Raw genomic sequence first — 25,720 nt, forward strand, 5'->3', positions numbered from 1 at the left:
AGCCCGCTAGGCGGCAAAGACTCGAAAAAGACGAAGACCAGCAAGCATGTCAACCACTTGTCGGTAGCGGCCGCACGAATGGACTTGTAACGATCTTCGACTTTGCCACCTCAAGTCGCCTGGCGAGCTCGTTTGACATGAAGTGACACACTTGGACCGACCGCATGACATTTATTTCCGCTGCGGCCTCTCTCTGATGTGCCCGGGTTTGCATCTCTACTCACCGGCTCGACGAACAACTCTACACCGAGAAACTTCACTTACGGGTAAGACAAAACTGTCGACACATGAGAGAGTGGAGTTGTACATAATGCAATACGATACTAATCGTTTTTTAACATGCTAGCCATGCTACTAACTAATGCTTAACAATTATAAATTATGCGTTATCATCATACAAGCAAACCCCACGTGCAAATGCAAAGGTAGGTTTTATAAATGCACATGTTTGCGGTAGAATAATTGGATTTATTGGGAAAAAATACATTGAATGGAATCATTCAAATAGTGCGCGTGCGTTTTGTTTACAAACACTGGAATTGGGTAATGTGCTGCCCCCTTGCGACCAACGAAGTAACGCAAGTCAAGCTTGCATCATCCTAAATGCATGCTGCACGAAAATAAATTTGGATGATAAAAACTCGGCAGTTTGGACGTTTTCTACCATTTGGAACTCTTGAAGCAATTAAGTCATTGGATCTATGGCTTTTTACACAAAGAATCACACAAAACAAAAACAACTATACGTTAATATACAGTGGCATAGTGTTCATAAAAAAACTGTAATTTATCCCCCGACCCCACCAAAAAATGTTTTAATATTAGTGTAAGTGACTGCAACATTTTGCAAAGTTTGAACTCTACTTTTGAAAATAGAACGATTAACAAATAGAGGAAGGTAAATGCACACGTGGTATGTGATTTTTTTTTTTTTTTGTGTGCAAAAACTAACTGAAGTCTTTATTTAAAATGTGTTCTTAGTGTTTAAAACATTATTTTGAGAACACTTGTGAATAATTCTAACATTTGAATTAATATTATTTTTCAAAGAAATGTTTGTTTTCATTTGGTGCTATTTAAAACATTGTTTTTAGCAAAGGCTAGCATAATAGTTTGGCTATCGTGGCTGTATTTAAATACCGGTCAAACCAGACAAGTCAGTATAACAAAATGGGCAAAAATAAAAAGAACTCTCAAGTAAAAACATAGACGTAAATCTTTACAAGAAAGAATAATAACTGCTGTGTGCACACAGAAATATAGTATGCATAATGTAGTGGCACTATTACTATGCGAACTGATTGTAAAAAGGTGTCAAATGTGATTGAATTTGGCTTTGTGCTGTTTTTTCAGGCTACCAGTGGGATGGCACGTGCCGAGACCGTGGAGAGTGTGGGCGAGGCTGCCAGAGGGGCTAGTGGCCCTCTCCCCCACCAATACCACAGCGCTTGTCACTCCTTTTTGCACAACTTTCCCAGAAATCACTACCAGAACCATCAGCAGAACCACCAGGAACACCCCAACCTGCCCACGCCACCGCCTTCACCACCAGGCCAGCCAAACGCCATCTTGGTAGAACTATCAGGTAGGATCATGAAATTCCCCAGGAAATGTGCTCTGAAAGGGCCCCAAAATGCTTACACAAATCACTAAAACTTAATTGCATGAGCGCAGAGGTCAAACGCTAACACGGGGGCCTGACTGATTAATCGGCCGGACCACTAAATTGATTAATTACACCTCTTTTGAAAATCGACAAAAAGCAACTTCTTTTCCGGATTTTAAAAAATATATAAATTAGTTCAACAAAGTAAATTATTATTTGCGTAAATAACCAATATGTTTATAGGCATATTTAATACTGGCTTTATCAATCAGTTTGGAAAAGTGCAACAGTTAATGCAGACAAAGTGTTGCAAATGAATATGAAATATGTGGCACAATGATGGTTATTTAGTTATGCACCATCAGAACATCGACTAATGAGGCACATTAAACCCAAAAGTTACCACAACTACAACTCATAACTGTTTCCTTGACGATATTTGGTCTTTATAGGCCTTCAAATTCCATATGTACCACTGGAAAAGTTTTCCTGGGGATGGCTGGTGTTTCGCATACCACACTTTGAAAACCCAAGTGCTAATTGTTGCGACTCTGCGCTTGGTCTTCCACGCATCGTCCTACCTACGTCATAAGCCCGAGTTAATACTTGTATCTTGAGGTGTTTATTTGTAGATTGACGTACATTGGCGTATGTCGTTGACGCAAATTGAAGCCAAAAGTGCTCCAACCAGTTTGTGGAGCAGATGATATTTTGACACGTGCAGATGGAACAAAAGTTGACACGTGTTTTCTTTTTCTTCACGGAGTTCAAAAATGCAAACCCATCTCATCTTACAAGGCAACAGTTCATTATTTATCATTTTCATAAAATGCAGCAGTCCAATATAAAAAAATAAACAGGTATCACTTTGCACGTTGGACACCTTGATTTAGTACTTGTGTGACGTAACTAAAGAGAAACTAGTTTGTCTAATTATTAATGAGATTTTTATTATGAGGCAGTTGCTACGCTTTCATTAATTATCTTCAGATTTTCTGAGATAAATTTTAAAATTAATCAACCTTTAATTTCACAAAGTTTATTACTAATGTCATTTGTTAATATTATAATAAGTAAATGTTTATGAAAATCAAAAGAAAACTAAGATTATTCTTAGCCTGATAGCCTAATTGCTTGTTATATGTAATAGTCTTAACGTTTACTGTCACAATAGCCACGGAAAAATTGCGTAAAAATTGTGCAGGGCGGGGTTATGTTGGTGTAGATTGTCAGTCGTCCTGATCATGGTAATTTGCAAAGTTATAATCAAGTCAACCATGCAGACTCTTGTTGTTTGTTAAAATAATGTTGTGAAATGATCGGCCAATTAATCGGTTGGGATGAGTATTTTTATTGTATAACCAGTAATTTAATTTGGAATAAAATAACAGCATTATTTAAATAATGTGGTTATTTAGAATAATGCATTTTAATTTTCTGACCATTTAATGGCATACAGGCTACACTTATGAATGACACGTGAATTACAATAAATGTTTTATTGTGTTGTCTTGCGTGTTACAAGTAAGGCATGAGTGGGAACTTTTTTTTGTGTACATTTTTGCTAAAGAATTGACATGTTGGTGGCTCAGCTGGTTGTGTGGGACAATCCCACGCAACACCGCCCCTCTCCTCCCTCCCCTTCCTGTCTCCCTCCTGTCTGTGCTGTGTCTCATCTGTGGGGCATGTCGAGACTTGTCCTGCAAATGCACTCTCGCCAGCAGCCTACACTTCCTGCTACCTCACGTAATCAACCAAATACTCAATTAAAACACACAAGACAAGATACTATCATTAACGTGCTTTTCTCCTTTATCGCAGATAAAATTCTCAAATTAGACAAAATCACATGGCGGCATTGCTCAGTAGTTGAGTGGTCATCGCTAAACCTCCTGTGACCATGTCAAAGTTTCCTTGAGCAAGACCGAACCCCCTTGTTGCTCTTGATGCTGCGTCATCAGGAGGGGAATGTGAAATCAGTGTGAAACGCTTTGACTGCCTTCATAGGTGGTAAAGCGCTTTAAAAGTGAAAGACCATTTAGTACAAGTCCAGTTATTTAATTAAGAAAAATCCGTTTTTAAAGTTTACCTTAGAAGATTTTTTTAAATAATTTTCCCCATTTGATTTCTGCCATATAATTATTCAATAAAACTTTGCAGTTACGGTATTTGTCTGGATGTTGTCTGTTAATGTTCGTGTGCTTACTGTATTTTGTTTGTTTTAAAAAATATTTTGTTGATGATATTAATGCCCACAATCAAGTGAGCCATACTTACTGAACAAAATTTTTGTTAAATGAAGTTAGTCAGGGAGTTGTCCAATCAGAGTGCAGCAATCGGCTCCACCTGCCAATCAAGGCAGAGTGTGCTGGATTGCAGTCGCTGTGACAACAAACCATGCCCCTTTCTCAAAGTCACTTTCTACTAATATTCCCTCCCTAAAAAGCTTCTTGGGCTACTGGGGGCAACCATTTCCATGGCAACCGGGCATACATGCTAAGAAAATGAATCATACGTAATACAAATTTTTTTTTTCAAACTTCCGGTTTGTGGCTTCTTTCTGTATAGACCAGCAGCAACGTCAGGAGGCGTCCCACCAGCGCGGTCCCCTGCCGGACCTACTGCCCCGGGATCAGCGCCCGTTTGGGGGTGGGTCGACTCCCAGAGGCGAAGCCACGCTGGAGGCGAGGCCCGTAGATATCACTGCCGTGGCCCAGAAGCTCCGGACCATCGGGGATCAATATAACGCCTCTGTGCTCAGAGCGGTAAGCTATCTGCTGTGATGGAAATATGTCTGGTTGGGATGGTTAAGTACTGACACCAAGTATCCGTATCGGGCCGATACCGGCCTTATTTTGCTGTATCGGGTTTTAGTGACGGATGCCGATACCAGCCATTGATACTTACGTTTTTATTTTTTTCTTGTTTTTTTTATGCAGCAGTTGTCGCTTGACTGCGGTTATTTGACACTTGGTTTAATCATCACGTGTGTGTGCAAGACCTTTGTTCACAATCAACTGTAATTGTGTTAATTGAAATTTTATGTAGCAAAAGTATTAGTGGTATCTGTACTAATACGGATAAGTCCTCCAGATAAAATACTTGGAATGGTATCGAACATCCCTGATATCATGTCATGGTGTGATGTCAGCATTACATAACATGACACCAAAACAGGACACATGACAACAAAAATGACATTGTTGCATGACGTCATAGTGTGATATCATGTCGCCATTAACTGCTCATTGATAAAGAGAATAACAGGCCAAAGGTCAACATAGGATACTTGTGACTGACTGAGACCTCGCCTCTTTTTTTTTTTGACATCCATGTGACTTTTAGGCTGACATGTGGACTTTGTATTTGTTGTTGTTGTAATCACTATCTAAACATCGCACACGCAGTGTATGTGGTCTTGACTTATTATGAATGAGCTCACTTTACTCCGGGCAAATGTTGAACGACTGTGTTGCCTATCCTATCTCCCCCCTCCCCATCTCTCCTCACACTGGCTCGCGTGAGGACTTGTCAACAGACTCACCCCTCTCACCTCCTCCCTCCTCACACAGGCTGCATGTCTGAGTGAGGCAGGCGATGACATCATCTTTGTTTACACGCTCAAGGCTGTGTGCGTGCGTGTGTGCGTACACGTGTGTGTCCATGCGTGCGTTTGTGTGTGTTCTCTGGTCATTTTGACTGGTCCATGTCTGTGTGTGTGTGTGTGTGTTTTTTTGTTTTCTGTTGATGGCGCCGGGTAAAGACCTCATAAGTCCCATTTTGGTGAATTTCATATCTTTTAAAAAATCTAAATTATTGATCTGGCCACATGCGTAGGAGTTAATTTTACATATTATTGTAGTTGTCCCGTAAAGCTCACGTGAAGAAAGCAGAGATAGTGCAACGGCGACTTGCAATGTGCGCGAATTGAGCATTTGTCATGGCTGCATTTAACACAACAAATTTAATATGACACCCAAAAAACAGATGTGCCCAAAAAAGGGTTCAATGGGGTTAAATGTCATCCTTTATACCTCTTCTTTCTCTTTCCCTTTCCCTTTCCCTCTCTTTCTCTCTCTCTCTCTCTCTCTCTCTCTCTCTCTATATATATATATATATATATATATATATATATATATATATATATATATATATGTATATATATATATGTATATATGTGTGTATAGTAATGTACGTGACCTTATGAGCCTGTGGTCTTCCCCTCAGCACGCCGCCCCCTTCTGGCAGGACTGGATAGACGCAGGCCGAGGCTTCCTCAACCTGGCTGCACGCACCCTCAACGCCCTCTACAGGCTGGCCTAGGAGCCGTGTTCCCACGGCAACCACTAGGCGGCGCAGGGGAGTCCCCGTGTCTGCTGGTTCGGAATGCAGACACACTTGCTGACTTTTTCTTCTTTGTCAACTGTGAAAATGGATCCAAAACCTTTGATAATTGTCCACACTCAATGCTTTAGTTAATGGCTTGCCAGTTACGTTCAATGAGCTTTTTTGGGCCAATTAGTTTTTTTTTTTTTCGGGCCCAAGCATGAAATTGTTAGCTTTCATCGTGTGACACATCCAGTGCCTTTGTACTGACCAATCACACACACGCATGCCCACGACACACGCACACACAGACACTCTCACATTCACATATATGCACTTTTAGTGCAGTGAAAATGTTCACAACACAGACACACACACACTGTTGGTCCTCCATGTTGTGACTTTCGAGAGTGTAAATATTTGCTAACAATCCTCAACAAAAATTGTTTTGCGATGATGATTAGAAAATAAATCCAGTGGATTTGAGATGTATGTCACGCAGAACAAGAACACACATGATTTGAGTCCCGAAATAGTATTTCGCCGCATTTTGAAATGATTGTCTGATATGTAATTTATTTTTGCGGTAGCATATTTGTAGCGTTTTTTCTTTGTTGTTGATGTTCATCTTGTTTTCTTTGATGTTTTTTAATTTATTTTGTGTTCTGGACATTCCTGATGCACGCGACAAAACGGGAAACCAAAAATCCGTCAGCGACGTTAGCCTGGCGGAACTCAAAACGTGACGAAAAGACATAAGTGACATATAGGATTAGCCACTCAAAGAAATCTTCATGTACTTTTGATCAAAGTGCACTTTTTACTTTCTGTTTTGTTTTCAGAGTTTGTTGACATTGCTTAGCATGTTTACCGCTTTTTGCTTTGGTACCTTTTGCTAGCCACGCGTTTGCTAATGACGTGGTCAGTTCCCGTTTGGCCATCTCATAAGCGGCCAATCAATGGAACTCATCCAGTTGTTTTGTTTTTTACCATTGTAAAGTTTCTACTGGAGTTTTCTACTTTGTTCTTTTATATAATAAAGTCAATTGAAAAAAGTTTTGGTTTCTGTTGTTGTTTTTTTTTTACATACACAGCCTGCCTTTTGGCATCTCTGGTTTTCATGTTAATTATACCTAATAAATAAAATAAAATCTATTAAAAAGATAAGATAAAGATAAAACACATTTTATGATACAGTGGATGTAAAAAGTCTCCACACCCCTGTTAAAACAATCTATGAAAATGTGTACTATATATATATAAGTTAAAAGGGATTAAGTAAAGTAAATGCCTGCTAACATTTAAAGTACCTTTGATTACCCTGAAATAAAGTTCTACTGTTCTACTTCCACAACATCAGAGAGATCTCATACAAGGTATACAACAGTTAGTTATAAAAAAATTTCCACAGACACTTTAAATGGTGGCGGGTGATAGAAACAACTGGAAATAATCTATTTTTGCTGGGGAGTGTACATCACTGCCAATTTTGAGTTGGCCCATTTAGAGGAGGCCCGAGCCAGCCAGCCAATGAGGGCGGCCTCAATAAGAGCACTAGATAAAGTAGGGTCATTAAGTGTTTTTAATTGGATGACAGCAATGGCATCCCAGTGGAGGAATCCACATGTAATTGCTGTTCTTGATCTATTTCATGAATGGGAGCAACATAAAATGTCTCTTGGGATTTTGTATTAGCAGCTCCAGCATGGCCACACGCAGAGCCTCAATGGACACATCTATCATTTTGAAGTAAATAATTTCAGAAGCAAATGATCACCGCGTCACATTTAACGCTCCTCAGTTGTGTAAAAAAGGAAAGATGCTAAAGATGTAGTAGCCACTTATAAAAGAGCATACTGGAAACCAAACGTGGTTTGCAGAAGACATTTTTTTCATAGTTGCAGTTGTGAAAAATGTTTTTGTCGGGTTGCCTTTGAGTCAGTGTGTAAAACGCAGTGGCATGCCTGCTAGTCGTTCAGATTTTATTGCAGGAAACTTTGAATGACTCTCCTGAAAACTGACAAAATAGGCTTAGCGCATTATAGTTCTCAGTTCCTCAAATGACCTCATGCAACACCTTTTTTTGACTGACACTTTTACTTTCAAATTTGGGCAGCAAAGAAGAAGGCTAAAATCATGTTTCACATTATTTCATGGTTTTTGACGTTCGATTTCTCATTCGCTGTTTAAACCTCACCCGAAAAGTTTATGAATTACGTTGAGACTGTTTAAAAGACCTGTGAGGATTCCAGGGTGAGGAACCAAATAGCAGGAGGGTTGACCACAGCTTCCCAGTGGACGTCTAAGCTAATTAGAGCAAAAATTGCTATAAATAGCAATGCAGCTAAAGGCGCAAATTGGGGCGCTTTTGGCGGCTAAATTCGAAACTTTGTCCATAAACGTTTTGCTAAATGTGACATTTGACATTTACAGTTCATTCACTTTATGATAAAGTGGCTTTTATTGTATTATTGTAATGATTGGAAAAGAGAGATGAGTGTGCACAATTATGATGCCCTTATTTGGTGTGAGACTTGTGGAGCAAGCTCCGCCCACATTGCCGGATTCAGTGAAAAGGCTGCCACCGTAGTTCCAGTTCATCGCATCACGCGAGCTGCCGCACGCTTCTCTTCTTGTCAAGGTAGGAACACTTGCTGCTCTTTCTTCCCCTCCTCCCAAAGTAAAGGTTCCTTTGAGCAAACTGGAAAGTGGCATTTTTAGCCAGCGAAGCTGTAGTTTGATTTTCAACGCAAACAAGCCAACAGGCAGATTTTCTTTTAAAAGGTAATTGGAATTGTTGTTTTTTTTTTGCTAAAGGGCATATTTGATCATTTCCGCCTTTTAATTTTAGAACGAATAATAAACATTTGATATATGTCCATCCATCCATCCATTATCCGCCGCTTATCCGGGGTCGGGTCGCGAGGGCAGCAGCTTCAGCAGGGAAGCCCAGACTTCCCGCTCCCCAGCCACATCTTCCAGCTCTGCCGGAGGGATGCCCAGGCGTTTCCAGGCCAGCCGGTAGACGTAGTCTCTCCAGCGTGTCCTGGGTCGTCCTCTGGGCCTCCTGCCGGTGGGACATGGGAGGCGTCCAGGAGGCATCCTAAACAGATGCCCGAGCCACCTCATCTGGCTCCTCTCTACGTGGAGGAGCAGCGGCTCGACACAGAGTCCCTCCCGGATGGCCGAGCTTCTCACCCTATCTCTAAGGGAGAGCCCAGACACCCTGCGGAGGAAACTCATTTCGGCCGCTTGTATCCGAGATCTTGTTCTTTCGGTCGCGACCCACAGCTCGTGACCATAGGTGAGGGTAGGAACGAAGATCGACCGGTAAATCGAGAGCATCGCCTACTGGCTCAGCTCCCTCTTCACCATGACAGAGCGATACAGCGTCCGCATCACAGCGGAGGCTGCACCGATCCGCCTGTCGATCTCTCGCTCCATCCTCCCCTCACTCGTAAACGAGACCCCAAGATACTTAAACTCCTCCACTTGGGGCAGGATCTCCTCCCCGACCTGGAGAGGGCACTCCACCCTTTTCCGACTGAGAACCATGGTCTCAGATTTGGAGGCGCTGATCTTCATCCCAACCGCTTCACACTCGACTGCGAACCGCTCCAATGAGAGTTGGAGATCACGGCTTGACGAAGCCAACAGTACCACATCATCTGCAAAAAGCAGAGATGAAATACTGAGGCCACCAAACCGGATCCCCTCATCGCCCCGACTGCGCCTAGAAATTCTGTCCATAAAAGTTATGAACAGAATGGCGGAGTCCAACCCTCACCGGAAACGAATCCGACTTACTGATATATGAATTAATATCTATTTTTTTCAATACATTTTCCAAATTGTGAGATTTTGCTGTTGATTTTGAATAAAGTTATTTTGTGTGTGTTTCAAATGCATGTATTTTAAATGTATTTTTTAAATTCTGTAAAGTCAGGAATTTATTTTTTAAATTTAATTTAATTTTTAAAATACAATATAATTGACGGACAAATCTGGGCACTTGACCCTTTTTTGCCCATCAGTCCTCAGCCCTGCGGCCGCAATCTGGCTAGCCTTCCGGCCTCTACCCTCCGGCCTTCTTCATCAAAATTGCACGATGTAGTGGCTGAAACAATTTTAAACACTGCAATGCCCGCAGCCATTCCGTTGTTTATAATAGTATTTAATGTGATTACTCAGTGGCACGGAGCACAGTTTGTCAACATGACGCACCAATTTGCCGCCTTATCTGAGGCTCAGAAGAAGGAACTCCACGACACCGCCATGCGCATCGTCTCTCCAGGCAAGGGCATCCTGGCTGCGGATGAGTCAGTGGGTATGTACACAATTTACAGCGGTACCTTGATTTTCTACAGTGGGGGTAGGGTGGGGAGGTTATAAAAGTTATAAAATGTATAAAAATGTCAAGCAACAGTCACGAATGCACTTTCAGTCGTTTATTGAACGGGACAAGCAGCCAAACACAAAAATGCAAAATGAAAACTCTCACAAGGAGGATGAAGCAGATTTTATCGCATGGAAAAAAAGTTACTGGAGATTGATAGGACCTAGTTGAGGGACCAGAGCAGCTGAACACCAAAATTGGACGACGTTTACCCTTGATTGGCGTCGGAAAAAAGTAGGGACCGTGGCGTTCTGATCCCCAGCTACAGAAACTCCAGGGACATGGAATGGATAATTTCAAAGGGGTAATCGGATTTGTTTGAATACTGTGTGAGTTTTTGAGTGTGGGTGATCGCGGCAGGCAGCATGGCCAAGCGTCTGGCCCAGGTGGGTGTGGAGAACACGGAGGAGAATCGTCGTCAGTTCCGTCAAATCCTGTTCAGCGCCGACGAGCGTGTCAACGGCTGCATCGGCGGCATCATCTTCTTCCACGAGACGCTCTACCAGCACTCGGACGGCGGGGTCAGCTTTGTCAAGATGATCCGAGACAGAGGAATCCTGGTTGGCGTCAAGGTACGTTTACAAATTGGGGTCGGGAGAAATATACCCCTGCTGTCCATTTCTTTGTTTAATTCAACGATCTAAGACTTATTGTCAATGAACTTCTCCTTTGCAGAGCTAGTCTCCCAACCTTAAAAGAGTAGAACATCAAGCTGCAGATTGGACAGCATTCATATTGACATTCATAAACAGACACGTCTTTGTCTTTTGTTGCTCAGGTTGACAAGGGTGTTGTTCCACTCGCGGGAACCTACGGAGAAACTACCACCCAGGGTGAGAACTGGAAATGTATTGACCCGTTGCTTGCACGCTCAAAGCTGTATGAAACATCCGCCCATAGGTCTGGATGGCTTGTCCGAGCGCTGCGCCCAGTACAAAAAAGATGGCGCCTGCTTTGCCAAGTGGCGATGCGTGATGAAGATCAGCGACGCCAACCCATCCAAGCTGGCCATCAGTGAGAACGCCAACGTCCTGGCTCGCTACGCCAGCATCTGCCAGCAGGTGGGTGTACCCAGCTCCCATGGAAGTCTACCTTTCACCATGACATCACACCTGTTTCCGGAGGGCACCAATACCTTCTCTACCGCTGTACTTTGACATTATTGCTGGGCTTTTACGTCTGAATCTTTTCTCCTCCAGCAAGGCATGGTGCCCGTCATCGAACCTGAGCTCCTACCCGATGGCGAACACGACCTGAAGCGCTGCCAGTACGTCACGGAGAAGGTGAGTGACCGATCTCTCACACCTGTGATTTAAAGACCTATAAATAAAAAAAAATGTTGTATTGGAGTTCAGGTGCTGACGGCGGTTTACCAAGCCATGTCGGACCACCACGTGTACCTGGAGGGCACCCTGCTCAAACCCAACATGGTCACGCCAGGACACAGCTGCAGCAAAAAGTACAGCCCAGAGGACGTCGCAATGGCAACCCTCACCGCCCTCCGCCGCACTGTTCCTCCGGCAGTGGCAGGTAAGTCAACCCTAACCCCAACCCAGGGGTTTCCAAATCCGGTCCTCAAGGGCCATTATCCTGCATTTTCTTTAGATGTTTCTCTCCTCCAACACACTTGATTCGAACGATCAGCTCATCAACAAGGTCTGTAAAAGCCTGATAAGGATTCTGATTATTGGAATCAGGTGTGTTGAAGGTGGGAAACAACATACAGGATGGTGGCCCTCGAGGACCGGAGTTGGACACCCCTGCCCTAATCTCTATCTAAACCGTACCCTAACCTTAACTAAGCAATTTTAACTCAGGGTTTGTTGACAAGTGGTGCTACCGGCGCTATTACAAGCTAGCGACACGTGTGTCGTTGTGGTGAAATGGTCTATACTAAACATGTTACGTTTCCGGGTAGGCGTGGCCTTCCTTTCGGGGGGCCAGAGCGAAGAGGAGGCGTCCGTGCACCTCAACGCCATCAACAACTGCCCCCTGGCCAAACCCTGGACCCTCACCTTCTCCTTCGGCCGCGCCCTGCAGGCCTCGGCTCTGCGAGCCTGGCGTGGGCACAAGGAGAACGAGAAGACCGCTACGGAGCAGTTCATCAAGAGGGCCGAGGTCAGTGGGGGCAAAATTATTCACGTTGCTCTTAGGTACAGTACAAGTACAGAGTGCAAGTGCAGCTCAATTTTGGTCTCCAAACATTCAAACCAAAATGGATCAGTTACCAGTTTGATGGCTTACCATGGTTTTAAAAATTCAAGGTGTCAATGATGACTACAACAAAAAAAAAAAAAAAAAAAAAAAGAAAAACATGGTGCCAACGTGTACTGGTTAGCCCCAAGGATAACATTAGTAACTCACGAGTCTGTTCTAAAAATAGCTCACCAGTGATGGAACACTGTGACTTATTAAGAAGAAGTAAAACAGACAAATGTTCATGCTCTTATTGTGTGTGTGTCTGTGTGTGTGTATATCAGGTCAACAGTCTGGCGTGTCGAGGAAAATACAAGGGTGCTGACAACTATGCCGATTCTGCGCACGGTGTTTACGGATCCTGTTACTCGTACTGAACACAGTCATAAAGCAGATTCTCCTCCATGGCCATACAAACTTGAATACTTATCGTGATATAGACCGGTGATTTCACTCATTATACCACTTAGCAATCTTACTTGAATACATTTTTAGCAGTTTTCATCATCAAAGTGATAAGTGTAGACGTTCTGCTGAAATCCCTAATGCAGACTTGAAACCCTGACTTGAGACACTGAAAGGGTCTTTAAAACCGACTTTGAAAGCCTAACCATTGTTTGAAACCTCAATTTGAAAGTTTCACTCATGTTTAAAACCTAACTCCGAATTGAATTACCCTAATTTAAAATCTCGAAACCTTGTTTAAAATCCTCACCAAGGCTTGAAACCATAACTGGAAATTCTAAAAGTGTTTTTAGTTCTACTATACCGTATAACGCCAAGTAAGGCCTGAAACCCTATCCATGATTAGAAACACTAATTTGAAACAATAACAGGTTTAAATGCCCTTGCGCTGTTTTATTTTAGTAAACAACTTCTATGCGTTTCTTTTAAATGTCTAAAATTCTTCTGTTTTTAAACGTCTTTAAATAGTTTGCCATTAAATATTGTTTTCTAACATTGGGAAACACATTGCATTTACCTTGTGTATGAAATGCGCTGTGTAAATAAAGCTGTCTTGCCTTTGAACCACACTTTCAAATCCTAACCTTGGTAATAAAAAATAATTTAAAACCATGAAGCTTGAAAGCAGAACCCAGACTAAAACTCCATCGAGTAATCCAAACTTGTGCACCCTGAATCTAGCATCACATGCAAACCCTGAATTGAAATGCATTGGTTGTAAGTCATAAAAATGTTGGTCCTGCATTTTTTACTAGTAAAACAAGTCTGTGCACACATTGTTTCAGAGAGACTCCACTCCTAATAAAAGTGTTCAAATGAAGCCGCACTTCTGGACTTTTTTCTTTTCTAAGAGTACATGTCAACACTCCTCAGTCCTGTGTTGCTTTCAATATATACCCACTAAAACCAATAGCTACTATCACCTTCTTGTTACACAACGAAATATATAAAAATGTGTTTATTTTATTTGTTTCAAACTTGTATTAATGTTATAGCGTTAACTCGCCACATGGCGTGACGTTTGCGTGTCTTGATTTTCGGTTATTCCTCGGTTTACAGCGCCACTCACAGGCTTGGTGTGTGAACTACAATATTTTGAGATTTAAACAGCGTGATACATTTGTCCCCATCCATCGTAATCCTGCTATTTGTTTTGCAAATACATTCCAAAATGTAGTGGTCTAACTAATACACCTATGTGGGGGGAAAATTATGTGAGTGATACATTTTCCATGCTAATTATCTTTATTGATAAAATCCTGCCATTTTAACAGGTATTTTTGAGACATTATAATTGCTTGACAGTAAGAAGAAGACCCCTGAAATTACTGAATATTTTATATGGAATAAAATACCATATTGAACCTAGAATTTTCAAACGTAAATTTAACCATTGCACGTTAAATGTGAAATTCAAGCCCATAAAATCCGACTATTCAAATCCACCTGCAGCGATCCGTGCAACAGCTAGGTTTTCTTCTAATGATGACTCATATTTTTCCAGACAAAATAAACAAACATTATTAATATTCTTACTTAGAATTATATTCAAATCACTTCACTGACTCCCTTGCGCACATTGTGACGTCAATTGCAATCGACTTCTTTCTTGAATGTGGCGGACTACTTTTTTACGCGGATGAAGTTCCGAATGAAGTTGAGTCCCGAGCCACGCCGGAAGTTTGGTGGGTGGCGGAGGGCAGAGGGAACGCTAGTTGGCGGAGGGAGGCTGAGGCGAGGCAGGCAAGGCGGTAACTAGCTATAAACCACAAACAAAGCCCTTTCGGAGCGACCCTCACACTTGTGGGGAATTGAACGCTTTTTCTCAGATCGGGACTTCAGCCTCGTGTTCTTCTTAAATTAAACCCATCCAGCAACAGCACAGAACGAGCACCATCTACTAACGATGTCTGGTGTTGTGCGTGGCCCAGCGGGGAACAACGATTGCCGAATCTACGTGGGCAACCTCCCGCCCGATATCCGAACCAAAGATGTGGAGGAGGTCTTCTTCAAGTACGGCAACATTCGAGACATCGACCTAAAAAACCGCAGAGGAGGACCGCCGTTCGCGTTTATTGAGTTCGAAGATCCAAGGTAAGGCGCTATTGCTATCTTAGCTTAGCTTTCATCAGCCAGCGAGCTGCCATTTTGTTGCTAACTGCTAACGTTTTATTTGCTGGCCCAGACAACACACTGGAGCTTGCTGCACAGTTATACTATAATCTGATTAAGTTTCCCCGATTTGCTGCGCCATTGCCTAAATCATTTGATCTCACTGGCGTAATACCAATGTATACAACAGTTTATTTGAAGCAACATGGCTCTTAATTGTTTAAATTTGTTGCGTTAAGATATAATTTAGGAAGCTATAATACAAACACAGGCTCACACACGCACACACACGTACACACACACACCCGTGAACCCAGTCGGGAGTTGTAAACGAGCCGTTTTGTTTCACGTGTTTATGGAAAAAATGAACAGTTGCGCATTTGCATAACTTTGTTGAAGCTTGTGTAATAATTGGCACAATGATTAGCCCCCCCTACCCCCAACAAAGGTTATGGTTAGGATGCGTCTGGGAGTACAATTAATAAAATTAACGAATAAAACTAAGTTGGGGTTAGATTTTTAAAAAAGTTTGAGTTTAACCTTTAAAAATGTAAATAGAGTTAAGGAAAGGTTATTATTAGGAAACAGATTTACTTTACTGACATTTCCCTCTTCAGCCACAGCTGGAATTGGGAGCCAGTAGGACCATAACACGACAGCCTGCTCATCATGCTAATGTAACTTATTCCCGCCCTAGAATTACCAATCAGAGCTGTTCATCGCAAAGTTGCCAGCGATTTGCCGGTCACAGCAAAATAGACTTGCCTTATATTTCTGCTTATATTTTGCCATTAGATTTCCCTCAATTATCTTTTAACTCATTCACTGCCATTGACGGGTACAGAACTAAAAAGTACATTAATTTTACCTTGGCTGCCAGTGAATGAGTTAACTCCCATCAGATGCCATTGAAAATTTTCAGCAACGCATTTACAAAATTCCCCAGTTTAAATTCCCATGGGAATTTACCAGAAACTTAGCAGAGATTGTTCATACCTCTGCACACCGTCCGACATCCACAGTGGGCAATTATGTACTTCTAATGCTTACATTTCCACTGTGACTTACATCTTCCATTCCATGGGCAGGGATGCTGGGGATGCCGTCTATGGCCGGGACGGATACGACTACGACGGCTACCGGCTGCGTGTTGAGTTCCCCCGGAGTGGCAGGGGCTCCAGAGGCAGCAGCTTCAGTGGAGGTGGCGGAGCCGGCGGAGCCGGCGGTGGAGCCCCCAGAGGCCGATACGGACCCCCATCAAGGCGCTCAGAGTATCGGGTGATTGTGTCTGGTAAGCCTGCTGCATTGTTATGCTATGCTGTTGACATTGACTGTCACGCTTTGTCCGGTTTTAATTTTAGTTTGGTCTAAAAACAACTTTGCTTTATTGTGTGCTGTACACTCCTCATTAAAAAAAAGTTTGGGCATGTTTAGAAATCTTAGAAGTACTTTGGTTTGAGATGAAAAGCATTGTGTGTGAATCAGACATTGACAAGTGACAGCAGCACTAGGAAAACACACACTGAAGTATTTCAGGCCAACCAACTTTGATGCTATAAAAATCGCAGCACGTGTTTCACAGCGGAGACAAACCCACATCATAATGAATCGGAGAGCACAATGGGATGCAGACAGAGTTGGAAACAAAGGAAATGGAATGATTGCATCCCATGGGTTCAACTTTGCTGTTAATTGTCTTTTGAAACAAAGCTCAGGCATAGGAAGTAACTTTTTAGAATGGTTTGTCATGCATATGCGATAACCATTATCGGACATAATCTGGTGCTGAATACTTTACTCGTGGTACAGTTAACCTCAAGTACAGTTGAAATGAAGCGTGAGGATTCTTAACATGTGATTCATAAAATGTCAAAGTCACACTTAGCCTAATAGCCTGACTCGGCAGGCCCGACGTAATTTCAATAAATCTAAATTGTGCCTCCTCTGGAAGGTGGGAGTCTCTGTGTTGCGGGTCAGATGACATCCTTCCACTTTAAATAAATCCATAAATACATGAATGAATAAATAGATGTCTTGTAACGTATTGCTGTCGGATGAGCAGGCTGCGCTAACGTGCTCGTGGCATACCTGACAGTGGATTTATTTTGAGACCTTTTTTTGCGGCGGCTGATTAGGGTCACCTAGTGAGGGGGAAACAAAAGACAAGATTTACGTCCGCAGGCAAGCATTATTGCATATCACTTATTAGCAATTGGTGGGTCCAAGGGACCGAAATGACACCACATCCTTTCCTAACATGGCGCCGTACATTAAGTTGGGTTTATTTTGGTAAATACAAGGCTAGACCAATGAGCACACAAGATTTTTAGCAAACTATACAGTATTGCTTTGTTTTGCCTTCAATACCTCAAAATGAGCCACCGGAGGAACACTTTAATGACTCGCCAGTTGGAGTTACCTGTAAAACGTAACGCAAGCCAAAAAGTATTACACACGTATATTTAAATTCAAGACATGCAAGGTCGTTTTGTTCTTGACAAAAAGAATAGTGTTCTATAATAAGGTGTCCACAGTGCAAGGGTGAATAGGCATGCTAGTTTTGAGTGGTTGACTTTTGTGGCTAAATTACGTGAATACAAAATTATGAAATCAGTGGCTAATTGCTTTATATTAATCATGATTATGCTTTCATTTGGTAAGTTTGATGTTGCGATTAAATAATAATTGAACACATCTTGTGAGTCTTGAAAAGTCCAAACATTCTATGATGGCTAGCAGTGAATTTAAACAAAAACGAAAGACAAATGAATTTGTTGTAAGACAAGGTTTGTGCTCCTGTACGACGAGATGACGGCCATACTGTGTATTCAGGGCTCCCTCAGAGCGGCAGCTGGCAGGACCTGAAGGACCACATGCGTGAGGCGGGCGACGTGTGCTACGCCGACGTGTTCCGAGACGGCACCGGCGTTGTTGAGTTTGTGCGCAAGGAAGACATGACCTATGCTGTCCGAAAGCTGGACAACTCCAAATTCCGCTCGCATGAGGTATGTTATTAGCACTTGGCTCTCTTGGCACTGTGGATTTGTGTGCGTGTGCCAAGTGAGGTGAGTAAACCTTTCCAGCCACGCCCCCCACCCCAACTACAATTTCACCACCCCAAAATACACCACCACCCGTCCCCTCCCCCACATCCCTGTCATTCTACAATGTGCAGTTCTCTTTTGTGCCGCCAGGGAGAGACGGCGTACGTTCGCGTGAAATTAGACGGTCCCCGCAGCCCAAGTTACGGACGATCGCGCTCCCGCAGCCGCGGCAGCCGGAGCAGGAGCCGCAGTCGCACCCCCAGCCGCAGCCGAAGCCGCAGCGACTCCCGAGGACGAGGACGGGCATCGCCACGCTACTCGCCGCGACACAGCTGCTCCCGATCGCGATCGCGATCTCGCTCCTAGAAAGCCGTGTGGCATTCCTCCATTTTCGTCCTCCCACTCACCCTGTGATGTAACTAGGGTTGCAAAGGGGTGGGGAATTTCCACCACATTTCTGAAAAGTTGCCGAGAAATTTTCATGGGAAGTTGAGCTGGGAAATTTTGGAAAGGTGATGTTAACAAGCCTTTTGTTTTGTGATGAGCAAAAAATAAAATGTGATCTATGTTAAGGGTTAGCATAGATAATCAACTTCAACTGCAAGAAATCCAGTTTTTTTAGTCATGGTTATACTAAAATGCATTTCCCCCACCACTTTTAAGTTCGAGAGCCAACCCTCATTTGAAGTCTCTACGTAATTCCTTTTGATCATTTCCCACAAATTCCTGTTAATTCACATGAACAGTTTCCAAATTAAAAAAAATTCCCAGAATTTTGCAACCCTAGATGTAACCCAAACGTTTTTTTTTTTCGCCGCCATTTTTTTTTTGGTGTGTCTTCTAGACATACTAGGTATGTAGTTGTACCCCTCCACCCTAGTCCCTTCTACATCATGCCCCCTTTCCAATCCCCCCAACCCCATACACACAAAAATGTTGTGCCACAAAATATTTTTGCAAGTTTAATGGGGAAAAAAATGCCTTCTTGTCATTGGATATTTGGACTGAGACACCAACGCTTTAACTATTTTACCTTGTGTCTTCCTTTAGACTTCTGAAGAGAAGGATTAAAGTGATTTGGAATAGAAACCCATTGTGGTGGAGCACATTTCATTTGTATGGTCAGGATAGGACATCAAATGGAGGCCATGGTATGCTTCACATTCCGTCAATCCATGTCATTGCTTTATTCTTGTTGTCGTGCATGTCATAGAATTGAAACACGGCTCTTTGGCCTGTGACAAAAAAAAGTGTTGTGATGTGAGTGTAACATCTTTGCTGTCATTTGTAAACGAAAAATCTGGCTTGATGCAATGTGTTAGGGTTTTTTTTTTTCCTTCCTGCTCTTTCGCATTTTTTTTTTTTTGCCCCCAATTTTTTGTGCGTTATGTTCTAACGGTCTGCCTCTGATTTTCTTCCTGGTATTTCAAGGTTTTGATTGGAGAGGAGTGGCTCAGTGGATCGCAATCCTTTGGAGCTGGATCGATTTTTAGGAAAGGGATTATAGGCAAGGATGGATGCTCGGGAACGGGATCAGTTTTCCAGGATTTCCCAACAAAATTTTCAGAACTAATTAGCGGGGGACCTCCCGGAGCAACTTTTCTTTTTTATTTTTGTTTTTGTTTTTCAATAGCCTGCCCACCTGCCTATCTTTCATAAATTTTTTCAGTGATATTGGCGAGAAAATTGACGAGAGAAAAACAGAAGACCAGGAAGTTGGATCAAAGGATGGAATCGTAGATGCCTGGTATGCGGGGAAAATTTGGGGAGGGTTTCATATGGGGTACTAGTTTGAATGTGGATTTCTTTGCTTAATCAATCCTTTTTTCTTCTAGCATTTTAAATAAAAACACTTTTAAAAAGACCTAGAATGACTCTTTTTTTTTTTTTTTTGTTTGTTTTGATTTGTGCCAATAAGGTACTGTCGCAATTGCATCTGGCAAGCAATGTATGGAAAAACAACCTTGAATGTTCAGATGCATTTCTTTCTTCCAAGGTTATCATATATATATATATATACACTACATTAATACTCGCGTAGACACAATTATATTTAAGTCTAGATTTATCATACGTGATAAACTGCTTATCCTGTGCAGCAGGGTCAACTCATTTTTGTGGACGGGCCACATTGTAGTTGTGCTTTCTCAGTGCTTTTATGACTGAACCCATATAAATGTATAATCACATCACATACAGAACAAATTGACGGAAAGCCAGTTTTGACATCAGACGGCAGTAAGTAATTGTTCAACAAATCATCGATGTATTTTAAAAAGGGAGGATTAGTAACAAATGGCATTTTCCCATAGCTCAATGTTGTTAAAAGTGAAGAACATGCGCTGGATACGGGAGGTAGATGCACATAATTTGCCCTTCACGGGCCACGTCTGGCCCCAAGGCCTTGAGTTTGACACCTATAGTATACAGGTTCCCAGGAGGGGACTGGAATCTATCCCTACTGACTTTGCGCTAAATGCGGACTACACTGAACTGGTAACCAGCTAGTCGCAGGGCACACAGACACCGTCACGGACCGGGACCCGATATCACACTGCTCACACAAATCGGCCAGGTGGAAAAAAAATCAGGCGTGTGAAAAAAAAGTGAGGCGGTTGTACACCTACACTATCAGCGACCTTAGATTAATCACTTAAAAAAAAAACATCAAGAAAATGATTTTTTTACGCCGCGGGTGAATGTTGCATTGTGGGAGGAAATAAGATGCCGACATAGAGGGGCTGCTGAAAAACGCCTGCACAACGCGGGCAGGTGGTGACTCTGGCCAATAGGAATCCACAGCCTGCATCGGGTCGCCGGAGCAAGCACGAGTGAAGCGCAAACGTATATTTCAACAACAAGCCCAGTGTGCTTAAAAAAACTAAAACTATACAGCAATTGAAAGAGTGCTTCTTTAAACTTGCCCAGCCGCAGTATCTTTTGGGACGCTTCGTTTCCCTTCGTCTCAACTAAAGGTAAGATATTATTTATTAATTTGAAGGGCTAGACTGAATTAAATGTTTACGATGTGACGTTTTTATTTACAAAACGTGTAACTCGTGATATTTGCTCATAATGAATGTTTGCTAATGGGCATATACCCAATGGGCTCTGCGGAACTGATTCGGTGAAGTAATGTCACTCCACCTGTATCAAGTTTCCCCAAGTCATGTCTGTGACGCGTAAAAAATAAGTTTTAAATCGCAATAACGATTAGGCTCTATTATTAGCTCGGCTACATATTTAGCTCGGCCATGCTAATAATCGTCTTGCGTTTGATTGACATGTCATTTATGCGCGCGTGTGTGTTGACTTCCCCTCTGTCATAATGTGCGTGCTCCTTCTTCCTCACACAGGCTCCATCGTTCTCCTGCTCTTCCTCATCCTCGTCATCGCCATGACTGACAGGAAGGCCGTCATCAAGAACGCTGACATGTCGGAGGACATGCAGCAGGATGCCGTGGACTGCGCCACGCAGGCCATGGAGAAGTACAACATCGAGAAGGACATAGCAGCCTACATCAAGAAGGTGACTGGGGGGAACGCCGAGTCACTTTAAATGTTCATTCAAGAAAGTCACAAAAAAAAGCTTTGCCTCAGTTACTACATCAGGCAACTATACAAATGCATTTTATTATATGCAGTAGTCTGTATGTCAAATTTAAAAATGATGTATAGCTTTGACATAAAAGATTCATCCATCTCGAAAAGTACGACTTTTGAATAGTTGTTCGTTGTCGTGCCTGTTGCCCAATTTTGACATTGATTCTTGTGGTGTTTTTCCAGGAATTTGACAAGAAGTACAACCCCACTTGGCACTGCATTGTAGGTCGGAACTTTGGCAGCTACGTGACTCATGAGACCAAACATTTCATCTACTTCTACTTGGGCCAAGTCGCAATCTTGCTCTTTAAATCGGGCTGAAACCATTCGATTCCCTTTTTTCCCCCCCTCCTTTTGGTTATGTTCCTGCACCTCGAAGTTATCTGAGGCTAACGCATCTCGTTCTCTAATAATAATGACAACATAACGTAAAGATGCAGCGCTGCATGGGCGACACCTTAATTTCGTACGTATGTCTACGTTAGATGACTTAGTGGTTGCCAGTTCAATGCAACTCATACGTTTTGTTAATATTGCTTAATTCCAAGGTGTTGGTGAGTTAAAATGGTGGCCCTTGATCGCGCAACACAGGAAGGCTGTAGACCATCGTGTTTTTTATTTATTATTATTATTATTATTATATTAGTTTATTGATCATAATTGTTAAAATTCACGTCACAACAATTATTCCTAATTTGTTTTGATCGAGAAGAAAACAAAAACTACACTGTTCCAATTTGGTGGAAGATATGTGAACATTTGAAGTTTGAATTTTTGTTGAGCATTGGTAAGTCATGTGATCATTATGGCCATTTTTTTTTAGTTCGAAACATTGTCAACATTAACGACTACAGTGCTCCAATTTTGTTGAAGATGGCAAAACTTTCTTTCTTGACAAATATACGTCATTTTGAAACATTTTCATATCCTCCTGATTTGAGATAATTTGTTTATTTAACTAAAAAAAATACCGTTAAAGTTCAAATGTCTTCTACCAAATGGTTGTATGATTGAGTTTTCATTTGCGTTTTGTAGACTGTGATCATTTAAAAACATTGACCTATAAAAACATTGTCACATCTTAATTTGAGACAGTTTACCAAAAAAAAACAAAAAACTACTTTGCTATAATTTGGTTGAGTACATCTTAACCTTTTAAAGTTTGTTTGTACACCAAATATCGTCATATCGATACATCTTTATGTCGTAATTGGAGGACGGTTCTTTTCTTGAATTAATAATGCAAAACTATAGTGCTTCAGTTTGGTAATAGTTTTAACAGCATTTATTTTCTTTTTTGTCTCAAAACATTGTCACATCTTGATAATTATTGCACATTTGTTGAAAATGTCAGAACTTACATCCCCCCCCCACCCCAACTTAATTACAGGTCTTTTGTTGATCGGAATTGTTAATGTCAATTTTCATCATCTTTGTGAGTTTGATTTTAAGTAATTTGTGTAATTAGCGCAAATTTGTTTATTGAAGTGGTTGGATCATTGTCATAAATTTTTATGTTGCCTTATCTCTTTAATAATCAAAACCACAATGCTACAAATTGTGGATTATGCCCATATTTTTTACATTTTATTTGACTTTTGTTCGTTTAACATAATTGGTAACATTGTTTTGCCGAAAATCATATCAATTTGCGCTAAATTGTTCATTCAATCTCTATAGATTTTACCAAATGACCGTTGAATTTTTTTTAATCCTTAAGGTTGTGGATAAATGTGATGTTAGACACAGAGTTCTAGCTTTGTTGCGTCAAAACATCGTCACATCTTAATGACTAGATCTGATTTGTTCATTGGAGAGAAGATATCTCAAATTTTTAATGATTTATAAGTTTGTGTGCGAGCTTTGCCCACAATGTGAAATAAGGATGGTCTCAAGCTCTTTTGTTTGTCACCACAAACATCAGCATTGTTGAACTAGCCGAGTGTGCGACTTTTTATAATTTTACACATTTGCATGTTTTCCAAACAAATGGCACAATTCTGCTGAAAAAAAACCTCACTACATATTGGATATAGCCCGTAAGAATATTTTTAGTTTAAAAGGTCTGCAGCTAGCTTTCATCAGGTGCTCGTGTGGTCTAACATTATGCCGCGTTCCAGTTCTGTGCGCACAGACCCAGCATTCTGACTGTGTATATCTGTCGTTGTATCCAAATTCCGAATTGTCTCTTGCAATGCTAACACAAAACAAGCTAAACATTTACTCTGTTTTTTTTTTCTCTTTTTTTTTTCTTTGCAAAAGGGAAATGCTCCTGTTCCTTGACAGATTGTTTGCCTCCGGCATGTTGTCGTCGTTCTCGCTGTTGTAAATATTGAAGTTGTTCCTCGCACAAAGCGTATCCGGCTTGAGAACGGTCATTTACAGTTAGCTGTTATTAAAAAAACAAAACAGCATAGAAAACTCAAGGAAATAAAAAATAATTGTTGACTTATAAACTGGTCTTTTGTGTTGTCATAGTTTGCATTGTGTCATCTTCAACACTGCTTATTATATCATTGTAATTTTTAAGTCCAATTTGTTTGTTTAACCACCTAATTTATTTTAGACTTTACAAAACCTGTCTTTTTTTAAAGACAACTTTTAACCAATAGTTTTCTATTCGCTTTTCCATCGGACAGGTGATTCTTTGCTTAGCTTAGCTTAGTTTATCTTAGCTTAGCATAGCCTTTGTTGGCATCGCGCAACAGATTTTACTCATCATCCAAATGACTGAATTTAGACTTCCCCAGCCTGTTTAAGAAGAAAACATTTTTGAACAAGTGAGTAAATGATGACAGTGGGCGTATTCGAATACAACAAATGAGTCAAAACGTCGGAATTGTCCGGGACAAAATGCAAAAGGAGACGAAATGTCAACGAGTGTGGGTTGAAAACAGCTAATTGCGTCATTTATTTCGTCAACGAGCCTGTTGTTGGTTTGCTGGGGCATTACTGCTAATCAATAGCGCAACTGATTCATTTGTATTTATTTATATATTTTTGTGATGAAAATGTCATCGTAATCATGGAAATAGAAACGTAATGGTATCCTTTCTTGAAAAAGTAAGACTTGATTCTCATAACTGAACTTAACTACATAGGTATGCTGCTTTTTTTCAAAAAAAAATTATCATTATGATTTGACTTATATATATATATATATATATATATATATATATATATATATATATAATATAACTTGTTCTGAAAAGACTGTTCTGAAAAATGCAACTGAATCGACATGAAAATGACATGCTTGACTTTGAAATGTATTTATAGTCCATGCAGCCTAGAATTCTGACCACAAGATGGCAGCCTTGTCCTTCACCCACTCTTTCCATGTCACACATTGTATATAAGTAGTAAATAGATGGTGTTATAATACTGTATGCTCATTGAATATACAATCTCAGCGCCATATCATATTTAAAATGAAATCTACAGCCTGATGGACAGTAAGAAATGACTGGAATTAGATCAAATACAAGTCCTTTTTTAAAATACTGTAATGCACAATTGATGTGAAAGGCTACCAGTTTGATACACACTTTTGAAGAAACTAATTTGGTCAAATTATTTTTACTCACATTAATATTAATCACGATATTTATCTTTGTGAAGACTCTGATCAGCAAGTTCTCACAATAATTGTCAACAATGATTTAACTGGGTTGGTCGTCTCTGCACTTGTTTACATTTTCAAAAAATCACTTTTACAGCATTCCAAGAAAATCACAATTTCCCATCACTGTTTTTAGAATAGGTGTCCCTTGATTTAAACTCTAAGGATTATTTACATAATTGAGTCTTAACGGAAAAAAATATCACTGTTAACTCTTTGTTGTACATCAGTTTATACCGTAGGCCGTGTGTCGTCCTATTTACTATTTATTTCATTCACTGGTCAGCTCGTCTGGATAAAAAAAAAAAAGGCCTCAAAGCCAATCGGACTGACAGAAAGCCTTCAGACAT

The 25,720-nt window shown here is 41.1% G+C and overlaps 4 protein-coding genes across 5 annotated transcripts; all 4 read left to right on the forward strand.

Moving 5' to 3' along the window:
- bbc3 (BCL2 binding component 3) lies at positions 1 to 6,981 on the forward strand. The gene is made up of 4 exons (XM_088300851.1): positions 1 to 266; positions 1,354 to 1,585; positions 4,175 to 4,371; positions 5,834 to 6,981. Exons 2-4 carry the CDS (start codon positions 1,366 to 1,368, stop codon positions 5,927 to 5,929), a joined length of 513 nt encoding a protein of 170 aa, XP_088156977.1. The 5' UTR covers positions 1 to 266; positions 1,354 to 1,365; the 3' UTR covers positions 5,930 to 6,981.
- A 3,166-nt stretch (positions 6,982 to 10,147) lies between these two features.
- On the forward strand, positions 10,148 to 12,901 carry aldoca (aldolase, fructose-bisphosphate C, a). The gene is made up of 8 exons (XM_088300066.1): positions 10,148 to 10,259; positions 10,689 to 10,900; positions 11,107 to 11,161; positions 11,229 to 11,389; positions 11,528 to 11,611; positions 11,684 to 11,858; positions 12,247 to 12,446; positions 12,809 to 12,901. The coding sequence occupies exons 1-8, from the start codon at positions 10,148 to 10,150 to the stop codon at positions 12,899 to 12,901; spliced, it is 1,092 nt and encodes a 363-aa protein (XP_088156192.1).
- Positions 12,902 to 14,663: 1,762 nt separating this feature from the next.
- Positions 14,664 to 20,009, forward strand: srsf1a (serine and arginine rich splicing factor 1a). 2 transcript variants are annotated; one of them, XR_015844283.1, is made up of 5 exons: positions 14,664 to 15,083; positions 16,190 to 16,392; positions 17,934 to 18,106; positions 18,296 to 19,296; positions 19,577 to 20,009. XR_015844283.1 is itself a non-coding variant. In XM_088301158.1 (4 exons), the coding sequence occupies exons 1-4, from the start codon at positions 14,896 to 14,898 to the stop codon at positions 18,509 to 18,511; spliced, it is 780 nt and encodes a 259-aa protein (XP_088157284.1). In that variant the 5' UTR covers positions 14,664 to 14,895; the 3' UTR covers positions 18,512 to 20,009. The 2 variants fall into 2 exon arrangements, 1 of the variants encoding a protein (XP_088157284.1); XM_088301158.1 differs by having other exon boundaries at positions 18,296 to 20,009.
- An 876-nt stretch (positions 20,010 to 20,885) lies between these two features.
- Positions 20,886 to 24,204, forward strand: dynll2a (dynein, light chain, LC8-type 2a). Its single transcript, XM_088301210.1, has 3 exons — positions 20,886 to 21,120; positions 21,502 to 21,674; positions 21,932 to 24,204. The coding sequence occupies exons 2-3, from the start codon at positions 21,543 to 21,545 to the stop codon at positions 22,067 to 22,069; spliced, it is 270 nt and encodes an 89-aa protein (XP_088157336.1). The 5' UTR covers positions 20,886 to 21,120; positions 21,502 to 21,542; the 3' UTR covers positions 22,070 to 24,204.
- The last annotated feature ends 1,516 nt before the right edge of the window (positions 24,205 to 25,720 follow it).

The sequence above is a fragment of the Idiotropiscis lumnitzeri genome, chromosome 7 (genome assembly GCF_059441095.1).
Source record: "Idiotropiscis lumnitzeri isolate Australia: NSW breed Sydney's pygmy pipehorse chromosome 7, RoL_Ilum_1.0, whole genome shotgun sequence".
Taxonomy (NCBI): Eukaryota; Metazoa; Chordata; class Actinopteri; order Syngnathiformes; family Syngnathidae; genus Idiotropiscis; species Idiotropiscis lumnitzeri.